Source organism: Rhagoletis zephyria, unplaced genomic scaffold (assembly GCF_001687245.7).
Source record: "Rhagoletis zephyria isolate East Lansing unplaced genomic scaffold, Rhagoletis_zephyria_1.1 Rzeph_scaffold_08189, whole genome shotgun sequence".
Classification (NCBI taxonomy): Eukaryota; Metazoa; Arthropoda; class Insecta; order Diptera; family Tephritidae; genus Rhagoletis; species Rhagoletis zephyria.
In genome coordinates, this window is record NW_016165269.1 from 3,022 (window position 1) to 21,977 (window position 18,956).

At 36.2% G+C, this 18,956-nt stretch overlaps 1 protein-coding gene across 1 annotated transcript; it reads left to right on the plus strand.

Moving 5' to 3' along the window:
- Window positions 1-2,880: 2,880 nt before the first annotated feature.
- On the plus strand, window positions 2,881-16,102 carry LOC108374848 (uncharacterized; the record flags this gene model as incomplete). The annotated part of the gene is made up of 5 exons (XM_017630882.1): window positions 2,881-2,986; window positions 10,590-10,777; window positions 11,331-11,434; window positions 15,612-15,816; window positions 15,972-16,102. Coding segments are annotated over exons 3-5 (357 nt in total), but the record flags the coding sequence as incomplete, so codon positions are not given.
- Between the last annotated feature and the right edge of the window lie 2,854 nt (window positions 16,103-18,956).

Sequence of the window (18,956 nt, forward strand, 5' to 3'; positions counted from 1 at the left end):
CACAACCCGTTACAGTTGTACAGGAATAGTGGCTCAGAAAACTAATTCTTTTTTCTGCTCTATTAAGCTCAATCTGCGTTTATTTTGGCAAATAAATTTTGCTTATACTTTGAGCACATAATGCAATGAGTTTTTTTTTAAATTTATTTAGTTAAACAACAATTCCATCAAGCTGAATAATACTGGCCATTTCTCTAAACCTTAGATAATAAAATTTGCCTCTAATGAACTAAATGAAGTGAATTCGAACGCAGCTATATTTTAATGTAAACATGCAATTGCACTTCCCTCGTGCCAGAGAGTGCACGCTGAAAGTTACATGGTTGTAAAATTTCAATTTCAATTCAAACTTGTTCCTTGTGTAATTTGTAAAAGTTTCATAAAGAATTTCAATTTCAAAACCCATAACACCATTTCGTTTGCGCATCATAAAACCGTGAAAGAGTCATTGCTTTGCAAAACCAGGCAAATGTCTAGCAACAATAGCAACAATACATAAACAAGACGAAACAAAACAAACGGTAGGAAAGGCATGCTTCGAAGTGTAGCTCAGAACTTTTATGGCACTTTGAGTTAGCCATTGCAGTGGCGTGTAACCAAAGCTGTCCCATTGGTCTTTACTCTACAACTGCTTAGCTTACAACAACAAATATGTACAAGTGTTCTGACTACTCTCGGGTCTCAGCGCACAGTGGTTCAAAAATCCCATTTGCTTGTCATAACTCACTGGAGTCCTCGTTTTTCACTCAGCTTGAATAAAGTAATTAATAAAAAAATTTGCAACGGACCAGTTGAGCCCGATTTTGGAAATTTTATTTCGTTATATTAAATTGTTTAGTGCAAAGTGCAGAAAAAGTCGCAGATAATAAATGTTACATAATAAAAACTAGTAAAAAAAATGTAGGGTTCCCAGAAAACGAAAAAAACACAAAANCAAAATATGTACAAGTGTACTGAGTACTAAGTACTTTCTGGTCACAGTGCACAGTGGTTCAAAAATGGCATTTGCTTGTCATAACTCACTGGAGTCCTCGTTTTTCACTCAACTTGAATAAAGTAATTAATAAAAAAATTTGCAACGGACCAGTTGAGCCCGATTTTGGAAATTTTATTTCGTTATATTAAATTGTTTAGTGCAAAGTGCAGAAAAAGTCGCAGATAATAAATGTTACATAATAAAAACTAGTAAAAAAAATGTAGGGTTCCCAGAAAACGAAAAAAACACAAAAAAATTTAAATGTTAAAAAAAAAATCACCAAAATTTTAATTTCTTTTGGGTCTTAAAAATTTTGGGTATGCAGTTTTGTAGATCATGAAATTTTAGTATAATAAAGTGCAAGTTTCAAGTGACTTAGAGTTTGCGTTAATTCTTAATAATTACATAGATAATAAGAGTATAAACAACACAACATGCAGATGTGCTCGAAAAGTTAGTTAAAAAATTGTTAAAACAAAGCTTGTAAAAATCAACGCGAACTCTTAGCTACAAAAAAATTGCACTTTATTGCACTAAAGTTTAGCGATCTAGAAAACTGCATATCCAAAATTTTTCTAAAAGCTCAAAAAAAAATTAATTTTGGTGAAATTTTTTTATGTAACATTTGAAATTTTTCTTGTGAAATTTTTAATTTTTTGTTTTCGTTTTTGGGGAGCCCTTTCAATTGTTTTCAACTACCTTTCATTATGTCGATTGTCTTCAAAATGTATACTTTTTTCGCACTTTGCACTAAAAAATTTAATAACTATAAACAAATTAAAATACAAAAATTCCAAAATTTCTAATTTTATAAGCTTTCATCAAAAAACAAAAATAAAAAATCAATCAAATTCGTTGAAAAATGAAGACTCCAGTAAACAATGCACATTAAATTCCAGTTTTGAACCACTGTGCAGCATAAGTTTGTAAAAGACGTTCGTTGGGGCAAGCATTAGAGTTTTCAACGCATAGTATACACGACCACTTCACCCCACGATGATGATGTCTTCAATTCAGATGCTAATAAAACAGAAATACTGAATTATGCAGAGCAAGGTTGGTGGGTGCTATCTTTAAGTAGCCCAACAGCACCACCAGCGTTGATATTTCTGCGAATTATGACAGCAACAAGATGGCGTTGCCGACATCAAACTAACAATGACCGCCAAAATAAAACAATGCAACAAACTCAAATTGCCACATAAAACCACATTAATGACAGTGGTCGTAGCTGTTGCTGTTGCTGTTGCTGTTGCGGCTGTGGGTGCTGAGAATACATAAATACAATAGAAAAGACACTCAACTGCCGAAGCAACTGCAGTTAGCAAACAAAGATACTACTTAAGCTACAAATGCAGCCATAACAGCTGGCAATGTCATCACAATTGCATTGTCTTCCATGCGATTTCGTGCCACCGCCAATGCTGCTGGCACACAATGGCAAGTGACAGCGCAAAAGGATTATTGCGCTGAGGAAGGAGTTCCGCAACCAAGCAACTAATGAATGTCAACAACTTCGCGCACAATGCGAAAATTTTGCAAAAGGCGAATGACAACGCATGGGGCAGAGGGTAGGGGGAGGGGGAGGTGTTTTTGCTGACAGCTTTAATTTGCACTCGCTTTGCAGCTTTGCCATTCGAACTCTTCGCTGGCGCTTAGATTTGAATATATTGTGCTCATAAAAGCTAATTCGAATGTCCGCCACTTCTGCTTTGCATATCTGCAGCGTATCTCGTAGTAGGCCCCAGGCCCCATACCAGCCGCAGCGTATTTTATTAATTCCTTAAAATTAATTGAAATGAAGTTGCTGCTGTCTGCTGCAGTCAATGTATTTCCTTACTCTTATCTCTTCCATTTCATCATCACATTACAGGTTGTAATCGCACTTACTATGGCGACATCGGTTTAACCTACTCCCTGGAACTGTACCGACCCAAACAGGATCGACTGCCATACGTTTGTGTGCTGACATTTACTGCCGCTGGTGGTCAACATGGCGATGTTGTACAGGTAAGTGTAAATATATAATACAATAATTATATATGTACTCTAGACCGTCACACCTTGAAGTATTTTTGCAAGACGATTTCGAGAAAAAAATAAATTGCCGAACATAGAGGAGTTTTTTTTTACATTTTTCGGTGACATCTACATTCCCTTTACAGACATTGGAATGCTACGTTAGGGTGGTAGGTACTGATATCTGCTGGGTAAGTACGGAGTGGTTGAGGCCCTCGATACAAGAACATCAATATATCGTACGTTAAGGTTAAATTGCTGGTGACATAACCATAACCATATAAAACCGCTGCTCCAACCAACCGTATGGCCAACACAGTATTCGAATATGTAGTGGTGTCCCACCATAACGCCATAGGCATAACCACAGCCATAGACACCAATTGAATTTTGGTTTTCCGCCATAACCATAATCAGCTAATATCTGAAGATAGAACTTCTCACGCTGACTTTAACTGTACCAAAATCGTTTGGCGAAAAAATATAAAGAAGATATAACAGACAAACCGGTTTCGGCGTTGTGCCATCTTCAGCGTAATTTTTCGTTCTCCACTGAAGATGGCACAACGCTCAAACCAGTTTGTCTGCAAACCAAGCTTGACAAGGGATAACGGAAATTCGTTCCAAAATAAATCGTCTTACCACCCTGTCGGAAAAATCAACCAACTCAGCTAAGAGTCCTCGAACTTCGTTAGGATCTAAGGCCAAACAGAATTTTCTCCTTTGAGCTTAAATCTCCCTCTTCCCATTGATCGCCGACTGTTGTCTAAAGACAGCTTTACACGTGTCGATTTTCTATTAAAATTCTTTTGGTAAAAAATTTATTTTCAACATGTTACTTTTGTCGACTGGTGTAATTGCATTGGCTAGCCAATATTATATAGTTGACTTTTCCGTCGCCATAAATCGACCCGTGTAAAAGCAGTTTAATGATCAACATGCATAACAAAGCAGCCTATTTACGGAGAACGCGCTTAACCGCCTGTAAAGTTTATCGATCGTCTTTTAATCATTCTAAACATTACAGTAGCCATTTATAATATAATACCAGAGGCCATAAAATATGCCTTGAGCCTTGATCTAGTACAAATGCAAAATGGAGACGACGAGTGTAAGTAAGAACCGTCTTTCGGGGCACGTGACAAAGGCAAACCACTACTCTGTAGGAATTAGAGACGGGCGCGGATCTGATATTTCAGACGCGACACAATTTTCCTTATTCAGAAAATTAAAGGCATTACCATATAGTATTTTAATTTTCTTACAGCTTTCCCATATTTTTTCCTCTCCAGTAATTAAACCTTACAGCTTCATATTTTCTAAAAACATAATATTATGAGGGCCGGGATTTTCGTTTTGGTACTAAGTATAGTGAATAAGATGCCTGATTTGTATTTTTTATTATTTGTTCGATAACGAAAATACCCACTAACTACTTAGTTACAGAAAAGTTCAAAATGCAAAATGGTTGCTAAAATAGCTCAATTCCAACATCTGTTTTGTTTTTACCTAGTTATTTTTGGCCCATATAATTTACCGGGCGTTTCGTTCTTTTTCTTACTTTATTAGAAATTCAACGTACGACCATGGACGCACAAGCTCGTGCCACTGCCAAAAGACATGCCCGTGCCCATCTCTAGTAGAAGCTACAAAAAATATTAATATTTAGAAAACTCGTTTTTAGTCTACTCTGTAACTGTGCCGGACTGTCTAGGAGTACTGGAAACGTTTCAACAAGCGGTAGTTAAAATTCTAGTTTGCTTGTTATTGTACCTATCTATCGAGCGGAAGATTAGGTTGGACTTATGTGGCTACCCACCGGAGTAATGTACTTGGACTATAGTTTCGAAATATGTTTATATTCCTTACTTGCTGAATTGAAGTAGGAATTACATAAACACAAAATATTTCATTATTTTCGTCCTTGAACGCAGTGCACTGAATTTTTGTTCCCCCTTCCAGTTGGCAGCAGCTCTGCATTAGATATTAAATCACCTCCTCATCATTCCTTGATGCCTAGCTTGCAGAAAAACTCGACCACATAGTTGTTTTAATAGTTTTAATGTTTCAAAAATTAACGCAATTTCTACCACTAAACAGTGTAAAAAAAAACGTCAGAAAATAGTCTGTGGTTTTATTTGCCCGCATGTTGAGTTTTAAATACTTTTTTAAACTTAAAAATATGTACATTTTTCATCTAAAGCCTTTTCACGAAGCCAGCAGCGAGCATTCGAAATTTTTTGTTACTTTTGATATTTTTCGCATATTTAAAGCAACACCGTTACCAACACCATATAGTATAGCATAAATGCTTGCATGATAAGTATGTGTGCATTTTATGTTGCTGGAAAATTTGCACATTTTAGATTAAAAAAAATAAGAATGCTACAAACAATTTTTTGGTGTTTTCTTTGCTTTAAACGTGCACAAGCATGAATATTTACTTATACACATTTTTTTGCTTGTCGTAGTTTAAGGCATTTCATTTCAGTTAAAATTGTGCAAACCATTTAAGGAAAGAAAGAAAAGCAAAAAAAAATGGTTAACCGCAGCAAAGGGAAATTTTTCGCGAAGCATTTTCTACTAGGTACTTAAAAATTAAAAATGTCTGTGAATATGTACGATATATATACATATAACAACTTTTTTCTTTCGGTCTCATATAAAAATTTCGTTGTCGGTCACAAAAAAAAATAGCGATGACAAAGTTTCAGCACCCATTTTTTATTTTTCAGCGCGCAAATATACCTGAATGAACAGGTTTTTTTTCAGAAAATATAAATGTATTAATGAAACAATTATTTCCGCTTTTTTTTATTTCAAAATTAAATATAACAAATAAAAACAACCACCTTGTGGCCCATTCAATTCTGTAGTGGAGCAAGCGCAAATTTGGAAGTAGCTAGGACTTACCGTTAATTTTTGGCAAATTTATTTGTCGAATTTTTTCCATATAAACAACTCGTCGAACACACTTTTAATGGAAGAAGATGGCTACCATCGTCAACAAAAAATTGCAAAAAAATTAAGGGTAAGTCCTAGCTACTTCAGACTTGCACCTACTTTACTAGAATTAAAGGCGCTTCAAGGTCGGTTTTTATTTGTTATATTTAATGGTATGCGAAAACAAATGATTCGCATTCGCGCAAACACATCGTAAGTAATACACGGGGGTGATTGCCCTATCGAATCCCATTTCTCTGTCGTATCGCATTACAGAGTAGCCCCGCTGATCGAAGCGCTTTTTGATTAGTTGCAACCAAAACATATCCCACGGAAGAACCTTTTAAAGGGTATTTATTAGGGGTTCCGGTTTTCGATAACAATTAAACAGTAAAAATTGTTTAGACATTGCAACGCTATTCTCAATTTTGATCAGTTTGGTTTACCGTTTCATCATGAACAGACTAATGCTATAAAACTCTTATTATTCTTTAAATGGCCGATTGAAAACCAAGATGGTGTGATTCAAAGCCTCTTGATTATTTTCTCTGAGATAACGTAAGGCCATTGATTTATGCAAAAAAAAAAAACGAAAGACTTTATTGTGCGAACCAGTGCAAAGACTCGGCTGATAATCAGACTCCCATAATGAATCGCATCTGAGCTGGTCCCGGCGCGCACGTGCCCGAAATTTTATTCAAATAATCGGCATAAAGTTATCTTTGTAATCAAGTAATTTTTTTAAAATGGTCACAGAGAAGCTTATTTGATTCAGCTGATCGGTCAAAAAAATATTACTAGCTCGAAAAAAATAATAGGTAGACTACATGGAAATGGTATATCATCCCCAGAGAGTTTTTTTTTTAATTGAAGTCGGTTGAGTTTTTTGCTCAAAAATTGCTTGTTTAGTTTAACAAAATTATCGATGCAAGACGAATATAATAAACAAAAATATAGTTATTCACGCTGCTGATATAAAAAAAATGTTTTCTTCTATTCTAATTCTAAAGCCCCAACATTTGTATATTTTCATAAACAAATAACAAAAAATAAAACAATAGGGGAATTCGCTCTTCTGTGTATTCGTTTTATATCAAGAATGATAGAATACAAGATTGCGCCGATCAGAGAGGATTTTTGAGAATAATTTTTGTATGACGTCACACTGGTGCAATTGCGAGAGAGAAATGCCAAAACGTGAGCAAGAATGGAAGAAGAAGAAAAAATGTTGCAAGGAAAACGTAAACAAGTTCCACAAGTGTGACGCCATGCAAACAACGATTCTGTCAAATTCGTTAAGAGAGGAATAGCGGTCCGAGATCGGCGCAACCTTTGTATTCTCTCAATCGTGGTTTTATATTGTGTAATTGTAACTGCATGAGCGTGTGATTTGTTGTTGCTAGCGGTACTTCAAATACACATGCAACAACAACCACACGCTCGACCAGTTACAATTACGCCGGATACAGCGAATACACAGAAGCGCGAATTCCACTAATAATCGTGAAAAAAACAAACTGCAACACTTCCACACACTAATACCAACACACAAATGCAACACCGCATCGCAAATGGCGAACGTGCAGCATACTGACATTTGGGTGTTAACATCAAACGCCAGCAAAGCTAACAAACGAGGTGCTGGCAAAATGGTAGTCGGACAGACATATGTACATGCATACACACATGTACATACATATGTGTTTATGCTGAAAAGCAATATTTTCCACACTACTGCACTTCAGTCAGTGAATATTTCACTCAATGTCCAAACGGTTATATGCAACTGTAAACGTATGTATGTACCTACATATCCGCAGCAAACCGATTTGCTTTTGTTGTTGCATGAGATTTGTTGCAACACGTACACTTCGCACTACTCTCTCAACATCCACACTATTATCATTCACACCTTTAACGGAAATTCATTTGTTTTAGCGCGGCAACACCTCCATCAGCCATTAGATACTCGTGCTGGTTACGTGCCGCAGAATTGCTTGCCACTTCAACAAAGTTGAAACTCGATCCAACAAGTGCAAACGAGTATTTGTTTTACATGTTAGTTAGGTATGGTATTAGGGTGGTTCGATATCTAATCTGTAATGAAAATCGGAACTTGTGAAACAAAGAAGTGCGAATGGAGTTTTTAAATAATTCGTAGAGTGCAGTTTTCTTTTATTTATCATTATCTTCATCTTATTTTACGGCCAAAATCGTCGTTTAAAAATTTCTGTATTTGTGTATACGTGTTGTTGCAACCTGTTCAATTGGAGTTGTTTTCGCATTTTGTTTTACTTCGTATTTGAAATTAAGCTTTGTAATAAATGTAAATGTGATGATGATAACGACGAAAATGAGAACAATGAGAAATACATCAGAATCAGGGTAACTGAAAGGGTAAGAGAATTTATTCATTGAACTTTTTCGATAACAATCGAAATAAATGCAGTCATAAAAAATATGGTTATCGAAATTTACTAAGTCACTGATATATATCGATTTATCGAAGTGTATAGTTATTGAAATTTATCGAGTTATACATGTTTTTAGAGCTATCGCAACGTATGGAATTATTCAAATTGATCATTGTTTATTGAGTTGTCGAAATTTATAGAAACAGAAAATTATTTGTCGAGATTTACGGATAGCTATCGAGCTATAGAAACTAATGGGATTATCGAAATTTGTTAAGTTGATGCAATTTATCAAGTTATCGATATTTATTGAATCATCATTACAAATCTATAACGAAATTTATCGAGCTATTGTAATGCATCGAGTTTTCCAACCTATCGAGCTATCGACATTTATTGATTTACTGAAAGTTTTCGATTTAACGAATCGAAGCGTTTGGAGTTTCCTAGATATATCGGTTTATTGAAATTTCAGGATCTATAAGTTTATGGAGCCATCGCTGCTTATCAAATTTTATCGTGTTACCAGAGTGTAACTAGTTATCGAAATTTGTCGATGTAAATTGTCGAAATTAATAGGGGTATCTAAGGTTTATTGAGTTATCGATTCTTATCGGGATATATACATTATAGAGTTATCGTATTTTTCAAAATTGGTACATTTATCGAATTTTGTTGAGTTATCGGATTTTAGTGATTTTAAAATTCATTGAATCCTCCAAAACCCTTCAAAGATATAAAAAAGTGTAGTTATGTAGGTTTTAGTTTCAAAACAGGAGATTTTCCGGTGAGTGATTTTGTACCTTACAAGTTAAATTACCTGCTAAATTACGCTATTAAAAACTAAAAAAACGGTCGAATTTCGACAGCAACTGGCTCTCCTAATATTAATAAATATTTTGATTCTGCAAATTCCGATGTATTCCAACAACTTAAGTGCGAAAAACAAGGTAACCGAAGTCTACCGAAACGATTCAGTACCGAAACATCTCAAAAATTTTATAAGAAAACTTTTCCGTACAGTTGTATATTGAAAAGCCATTTATTGCAAGCAAAACAGGTACTAATGTTTGGATTAAATTGAAATCCGTAATAAATTTTTGCAACGTGGAGAAAATTAGTTTTTCATAGTCTTAACCAATCAAGAGCCAATATCTGCTGCATTTCTTTAACGAACTGAATGATTATTTTATAGTTTGAAATACGGCACCAGAAGAGTATGTAAGTGTATTACTTATCACAAGCCACTTCGAATACCTTTGTACAACATATAAATATCTGGCCAAAAAATATTTCGATGAAAAGTTATAACAGAGAAGGAAACCTTGCCTTAGATAAAAATTCTCGCTCGTCTCCTCGCCTCATAATATTAGAACATCCATTGTTTAGTAAACTTGTTAATGTGCAAAAATCTTTGCTCCATGTTTGAGTATTATTTGCGTTAAACTGTGGAAAATTTGCAGCTGCTTCGTGTGTAACCCGCAAAATCTGGTAATTTTTCATTAAAAACAGCCTGATATTTACTGACTGTTGCAAGAGCATTCCATAACGCAAATATAACCGTCTGCAACTTTTCATTGCATAAGTTTTAGGCATATGCACTATAGTAGTGTATTGATAAAAAGCTTGTAAAAAGCGAGGCGGAAATTTTAAAAATACTGATATTATTAATCTTGGGTCTTTGCTCCCAATATTTGCAGAAATTTGCAAAAGCCGTCACGCGTTAAACAAGACGAATTCAGAATTAGTACAAATAAAACAACTCGTAATCAGCTGTATAAGCAACACTGCTCGTGATATAGTTCCGGATTTTAAGAATCATTTCGGACTATTCGGGATATTTTCGGCGCTACTTCGAGACTAGTTCGGAACTTTTTCGGGAATCGGGACTATTCGGATTAGTTCAGGACTCTTTTCAGGGTCTAATTCGGGACCATTTCCAGATTAGTTCGATGCCTGTGCGTGATTAGTTAGGCACCAGTTCTGGGCCTGGCTGGGGACTTTTTCAAAATCATTTCGGGACCAGTTCAGATCTAGTTTGTTTTTCGGAATTAGCGGATACACATGATTTGTCCACTCATTTGCTGGCCTGTATCACTTTTTTAAAGCGAACTAGTTCAAACATTTTCCACGCACCATTCTAATGTTTATTATGTACAATGCCTATGTGCGTATAGCCTACCTTTCACACACAACCTCTACAATTTATGTAACTGCTACTCTCACTTTTGTTGCAGGTAACACTTGATAGCTTTACAATTGGACGTTTCACTTCGTATCTGCATGATGGCTGCCCGGATGGTTATATGCAGATCGCCGAATCGGCTCGAACTCCCATCGGTGGCATGTGGTGTGGCACTTCGTGGGGGCCAGTGCTATTCTACAGCGAAACCAGATCATTGATTTTCACAATCAAATTAAATAAGTAAGTGGGTTGTATTATTCACTTAGTTAATTACTCTTTACTACCTTCACGGAAAGCCTTATTTTATTTTATTTTTTGCTACCTCCCTTTATCCCGTTCCACTCTTTTTGATATGCCGTAATGTAAAACATCCGTTTGCAATGAGACAAATTGAAATTACAAATGCAACACTAATTCGTACTAAAAACTTTTCACTTAACAATCTGCATGAGCAAGGAACTTTACTTGTTACTCCATTACATCTCTTATTCAGTTTCGTTGCATTTCATTTATCTCACCTCTACCTACAACATACGTATGCCTACTTACACATACATTTACTTCCATATCATTGTGTCTAAACTGTTTTTTGTTCGAAATCTATTCAATTTTTGCCATTTCCATTTTCCTATTTCCATATCTACGCTGCTACTTGGACAATGCCAACACCGACGCCAACTTGCGACCTGCTATTGTGATATTACCCTTCAACCCACGTTGTGCCAACTGATCCGCTGGCATGCTGGCACGCTGGTTAACTTTGTCGCAACATCCGTACTATGTGGCGGCGCAGATTGGCGCGGGATCAGAGCGGTTACAATTTCGACTTTCGCATCAGATACAAGGTTTTGTCGAAGGACAGCTCGGTAACTCGCTATGGCGGCATCAAGCTTGAAGGTATGTAATATCAAAAGCAAATGCAACAGAACCGTGTATAAGTACACACATACACAGTCACTTTGTTATTTGCAACAGCAACATCAACCACCTCCCACACAGGCCACCACCCAGTCCCGAGCTTATCCGCTCAAAGCTTTCCTGCAACATTATTTCGCTGTACTGTATTTCTCCAGTGAACTTTTCTACACTTCGCTGGTTGTCTGCGTAGGTCTCTATAGGTTAAATGGATTTGAAATAAGCAAACACTGAGATTAAAAAAAATAATAAAAATGATTAAAATCAACCTAAACTATTCTGCTGGGAAAAACATTGTCGCAGCACTCACACATATAATCAAACATGCATGTATTTGTACAAATAACTAACAAAACTTTAAAAATAGTGAAACTTTTAAAATGTGTAACTTTTAACAACATATTTTGGCCATGGTAGAAAAAATGTTGATAGTCGGTAAACAGCACGACTAACTTTTTCGAGCTTTTAATTTTGTTTTTCCGCGATAATTTAATACGTACGTATTATAAACATTGTTCGCTTGTGCACACTGTATTTATTCTATGTATTTAAGTGAAAAAGTGTTATGATTTACAAAAGCTAAGACAAATTTTTATGCTTTTAAAAATGGCATGTTACATATCGAGGACTTTTATGAAATACCCTCTATCTGCACTTTTCACAAAAATGAGTTTCTTATATAAAAATCCACCTAAGACTTAACTGTCATCGGTGATATTAATGCTGACCTTGTATAACGCTTGACAGAAGAATGTACTATTAAATTGCAAAGTCAGAATTATTATCAGTGATGGCTAAGGTGACCATCCGTCCTGTATTTTACGGGACAGTCCTCTTTTTTGACCCCATGCCTATGAACGAGTTTCAAGCAATGTTGGTATATGATCCTAATTTTCTCCATAAGCAGTTATTATTTATTAATCTGAATGCCTGGGATACGAATCGAAGAATACATACAGTGACCAAAATAAAAATAATGGCTCGACATTTTAGTAAGTTTTAGCTATTTTTAATAAGTTTTTTAATGTTTATTATTTATTTTATGAAAGTAAAACTCTTTTCCTAACAAAAACTGTGCAAAAACCTATACAAATTAATTCTGCAAGGTTTCACCAAAATTTCAATCTTTTTAATTAGAATCTTTAGAAAAATGCCTAACACCGTGAACAAAAAAAAAAATGCCAAAAATTAATGGTAAGCTTTAGCGACTTAAAAATACACTTTATTATACTAAAATTTAACGAATTTTTTAACAAATTTTACGGGGTAAAAATCTCGAGAAAATTATCCTACAAATTTGTTATGTTACTATAAGGATACTATTTCAGGGCTAATAGATCTAGGATCATTGAAGAAGGCTTTAAGATCTGCAAGCTGTTNTATGTTACTATAAGGATACTATTTCAGGGCTAATAGATCTAGGATCATTGAAGAAGGCTTTAAGATCTGCAAGCTGTTGTGAAACAAATTTGAAAAATTATTTTTTGTCCCGTATTCGGCTCTCATAAATATGGTCACCGTAGCGATGGCAGGTAAGTCCCAGTCTAACATCACAAAGTAGTTTTTGTGAAAATTGCAGATAAAATACCCTCTGAATATAAGCCCTCGATATACACAGGTAACATTTTATTAAATAAATAGATTTTAATGTAAATATTACAAAATGCTCTTGAAAAAGTGTTTAAATTTAATTTAAAGCTGAGATCGAGCATTTTGGGCTATTTAGGGATTCTAAGCAATATTTCAGTATTGTTTCGGAATTTTTGGGACTTTTTCGGAATTTTCGATAATACTTCCATATTTTAAGGATTTTCGGGACTGCATCGGGATTTTTGAGACTATTTCGAGATTCTCAGGACGATTTCAGGATCTCGGGATCATTTGGAAACTATTTCAAGATTGTTTCCCGACAATCCCGAGGCGGCACCGAATATCGCGATATAGACTCCACAATCCCGAGACTGCCGAAGTAGTCACAACAGTTCTGAAAATTCCGAAGTAGACGATAATGTCCAGAGGTGGTCTTGAAAATCCAGAACATACAGAAAGAGTCACAGTAATCCCGATATAGTCCCGAGAATCCCGAAGTAGTCCTAATATTCCTTAAAAACGACGGTGATGTCTTCACAATTACGCCTCGATTTCTCTTTCTGAAGAGATACACTCTGAGCCCATGCTGACACATTGTGTGTACGTGTGTTTGTGTGTTATACACATTGTTGACTCTTAACTTATGACTCCAAAACTGACACAGTTTCAGACTTCTTGTCTATATCGAAGGTAATGAGGAAAATCGTCACTTCTCTCTTGGCGAATATGCTTTAGTACTCCAATGCAATGTATGTATATTCAATTCTCAGGTTCTTTTTACGCTGGAAAACAAAATGAACTTGAATGCGAAGCCCATTTCACGTGACCTCCGAAGGGTATAGAAGTTTAATTAGAATAAGTAACATGTATCTGATCGGGGTTACCTAGTCCCTAACTACCTAGCGGCGAAATAGGGGTAAAACAGCTACCTCACCGTCAATCCAAATAAGATAGAACTGGTCTTATTGAATAGGAAGTGGAAGGGCACTAAATAAAGTGTTTCTTCGAAGGGGATGTTCGCCTGCAATTCTCAAGCCGGTTCAAACCTGAGAAGCCCACTATAATAGAAAGCTGTCATGGAAAGCTTACAGTAAGAAAAGAGGGAGGAAAGCCATTTACCAAGCCTATTAAGATTGCAGATAAAACTGCCGCAGCCCGAACCGCAATCAAGCTCTCGAAAAGCAGATGTCTAACACGCCCAGCTCTGAATATTAAAAACTTCTTAAACGTTTAGATTTCCTCTTTGATTACACGAATCACTGTGTCTCGTAAATCGCTCTATTTAGCTTTTGTTTCCTACATTTTGCGTTGATGTTAGGTTGGGTTGATCAACACCACTGAAGGGAGGGAGCAGTGAATATTTTTCCGGATGTGTCGAAACTTGATACTTAGAAGGGTTTGCCGAAGCAGTCTTTAGTTGTTAGCTTTTCATACACGCCAAAGAATCTTGTTGTCTTTTTGAGGAAAAATAAACTGTGACATCAATAAGAGGGGTAAGCGTTTACTCTTTCTATTACGTCGTAATTTTTTCCAATTAAATTTTTGTATATACATATGTACATGAGAAGTAGGTTCCCGTGCCATTTCGGAAAACTGTATGATTTCCGAAATGATGAGAAAGTATACATGAAACGATATCATCGCTTAGGAAACGGCTGGACAGATGGGCGACATGTCAGCTCAGTTAATTGGTAGCGATCCTGGAAGAATTTTGTCCGATCGGAATTCACGCAGCAAGACATCCACGACGCTAAACTTTAGGAACTCTCAGGAATGGATATAGATAAGTCCTCTGCGGAACTTCGCTATTCACCAGCGATGTTTCATCGATAATGCCCAATTGTGTCGCTAACTGGGGGCGACTAGCCAACTTAACCTAACTTAAGACGTAGCGCTTAAAAAAACAATACATTGATGCCAGTTATTTACTTAAACTACTCAATTATCCATTTCATTTGGTTCACCGCTCGAAATTCGCCACCGACCTGCGCCACTCGAACGTTAATAAAGCAGAAATGCACTCCACTACGTAGGCCCAGCTACATAGCTATTAATAAATTCTTTAATAACTTTAAATCTTAAAACTTTCTATAAAGGAATGGCCGTAAAGACATCACTCTCATTACACGAAAATAATCTATAAGAGTTTTATAGCTTCTTCACTTCACTATTTCAAGTACTTTCGTACTAAAAACCCAAAGCAAAAAAGTGTGAGAATGCCCTCGCTACGATATTGCCTGCCAACACTTTGCCAAAAGATAAAATCTTGCATCGTTTGCCAAATTGAATTCAAGCAAAAAGAGGAATATTAAGGAATATTAATAAAATGCCATTCGAAAGCAGAAGCTCGATTACACACAAAATTGTTTACGAAAAAAAGGAAAAGGAAAATGAAAAATTTTGCATTAACTAACGATTAAGTCGTCCTAAGCATACATATGTACATATGAACATACGTATACAAACACGCATACATGCACCTACATAAGTACATTCGTGCCAACAACATGCACAAATACTTATTCAAGTTATTTTAGAAGTAAAAGCATTTTTTTTTCACTTTTTACAGAGCTACGCCATTGGCACAATCGCAGCCTTTCAAAATCAAAATGCAATCGAAGATTTTACCAATTCCAGCGGCGCACATTCAGATCGTTACGGAGAGGATTTCAGCTTGTTCAGCGCCTATGCCAATAATAAAACTTTTACGAATTCACTACAACGCGCAGTCGACAGAGATGAGCACAACTACACCGAGCCAAAATACTATTTGGGTGAGTCGAGTAACTAAAAAATTTTTTAGAAAATTTGCGCAAAGAAATTTGATAGCAATCACTGAAAATTACGTATAATTTGAGTTTAGAGAATTTGCTTTCCATGCAGACAGTCATTATGTATGTATATCGTAACTACGCCCCTCTCCTTGCAGGCGATCTCATACCTGGCACTTATTGCTCGCGCATCTTCAGCGATTGTGACAAGAAGGCGTGTCGCTTGCAATCGCCCAACTATCCGGGCATCTATCCGCGCAACCTCACCTGCTACTATGCGGTGCGACAGGTGAGTGTGGTGTTATTATGCTAAATAAAACATGAATAGAATATTTGATTACACCTACTACAATCAATTAAGTAAGCAATTAAGAAAGCAAGTGAGCGTGAAATTTCCAATCAACACCTAGAAAGTAGAAGGTGATGAATTGAGTGGCGGTCGAATTTTATTTCCATAATCACTCCAATCGAGGCAAGGCAATTGGAGCGAATCCGGTGCATGCTTAGTATGTAAGGTCACCGTTATTCAAATTTGATTTAATTTAACTAAAACATTGGTTCGCAATTCGTTTTCAACAGCCTTTTACTTACCCGAACAAATAAAACTTCCGATTAAAGTATAGCACACAAAATGCCATTTTTAGCGCACGGCAAGGAAATACTGGCTCAAAATACTAAATTCACAAATACGTACATATCTATGTTTGTACAGCATGTAAGACGGCCAAAGAAAATCAGTAAAGGAGATAGGTAAAAATGCCGGTGTAAATCATTGCAAATAGACAACTCAAGCAAAATTCGAGCACGGAAATCTCAAAAGCAAAAAAAAGTAATTAATAATACCTGCCGGAAAATGCCAACGAGGTGGTCAAAGGCACCAAAGAACCGTTTGCTTGTGCCTTTTGTGGAATCGCCATTGCGCTTAATTGGACATAATGCTTTGAATGGAGCAGGGGAATTTTCTACTCCTCTTTAAGTGTTAATTACCAAATATTTTCGCATTTAAAATTGCCAAAGGAAAAAGTATATATATAAAGTGAAAGAAATAAAATAAACTAAAGGAAAGTAAAATAAAACAGATAACGTTGCGCTAAATAAATCAATCCCGATCCCAATACTGTTGTATGCCGCCGCCTCCGAACGGCAAATGATTTCAATGTTCCATGAAAAGCTTTTTTTCATGTCAGAAATACAATCGGAGGTTTGCCATTGCCTGGCGGGGTGCGACTGCTTAAAAAAAAAAACTTTTTTGTTTGGATGTTGCTGGAATCAAGGATCGAACTATGGACCTACCGAATGGTAGCGCAGACCTATCAGCCCGAAGTTCAGAAAGCGTGCAGGATGGTAACAGGTGCAGAAGTCCATTCATGTAGGGAATGTTTTTGATTGCCATTTACTTTTGCATCCTTGCTCAAGCAGATTACCACTTCCGGTGAGTGTTTACATCAAGTATGCTCTGGTTAGCGGCCGAAAATCCGTTTGGAAGCGAGCCAATTTGAGAAGGCAACCAAGGGATTATGCGCTAGGCTTAAGGAAAAAATTAAGCCTCGGCTGAGGCCCCCGTTTCTTATGACGACCGCAGTAAACGTGCAAAATACTGCGATTTACGACCATGCACCTGGAATGTCCGGATGCTTAATGGGGAAGGGCCCTCTGCTCGGCTAGTTCATGCTTAAGGCGAAAACCAAGGCTGACATAAGCAATTTTAAATCCTTGATTGCAACTTGGCTACCAAAATTGATTTTCACGCTTCTTTTATATAATCCATGATGCGAAGCTAGTCAACTGTCTCCTTCATCACGGCCACCTTTATCTGAAAATCTATGCAGATATACGAAAGCTATACAGAATGTTCCTAGTAGACCGTATCTGCTCCAACTTTACGGTATAACTACAGTCCACCAGTGAAAATGTTAATTGGACCACTTTTCAGAGGCTTTCACTCCCCCATTCACCCCATAAACAAATTTTTGTAGAGAAAGATTTCATCGGAGCCAAACTTGGTATGCACCGATACGTTTCTTCAGGTATGAAACCAGGGACGGGGGAGAGACCTCACTCCTTGATAGAGAAACCAGCGCTTCTATGGGCCGCTGTTTTCATGAACTTTAACTTCTTAACCTTTCTAGTGAAATCTACCAGTAAAACCAATTAAAACATAATTGGCTTTATTATGGTTTCATTTAGTAAAAATTGTATCTTATCTGGGAGGTCATAGCTCTTCCCTATGGTACTTTTATGTGGTACATAGCAACTGATGCCTCTTCTACCCACTCCTCATAACTTGGCTTTCAGCGTAGGTTTTTGTATAGAATCGCACCTTAATACTTGAGAGTACGAGTGGAATGCCTCCAATCGAGGGAAGCTGAGTATTTGGTACTTTCTATTTGCTGGCCAACAAGACGACGAGCTCTGTCTTTATAGTAAGCCCGCAGCTACCAAACTATGATCTTCTCCTTTTTTATCTAAACTAGAGCCTTCAACAAAATTTAGGAGCGGCAAGATTTGAGTTGAAAAAAAAAATTTTTTTTCAAGTTAGCTGCACTGAAGGTAGACAAAATTTCAAGACAAAAATTTGATATTCAATTACGTAATCAGAAAATAGGACAACACTCTTAGGTATTTTTGATATTATTTAAACGATAATATTTAAAAATATGAATTTAGTAATAATATTTTTAATGAGCTTTGTACCACGATTGTTTATTAGGAAAAATTGAAAAAGCAACAAAGTCTAAGCGGTAGAAGTTATAGCAGCTATTTCGGAGATCACCACATCTCTTCATCAGACTTCTTTTTTCTAGACTTCCCTGCTGGTGATCTCCGAAATAGCTGCTATAACTTCTACCGCTAAACAAAGTTAATTTTTCCTAATAAACAATCGTGGTACAAAGCTCATTAAAAGTAATAAAAATAAAATGTTAATAAGCCACAATAACATTGACAAATATTAATTTAGTATTTTTGAGATTATAACTTATCGAGTGAAAAAAGTTTGTTGATAATAGCTTTCTTTAAAAGTTTAAAACCTTTACTCAAGGCAAATACCACGTTTTCATCTTAAATTTTAATAAAAGTATAGTAAATAACATAAATTTTAATATTACTATTTACTGCTAATCGTTCCAAAACTGGTACTTTTA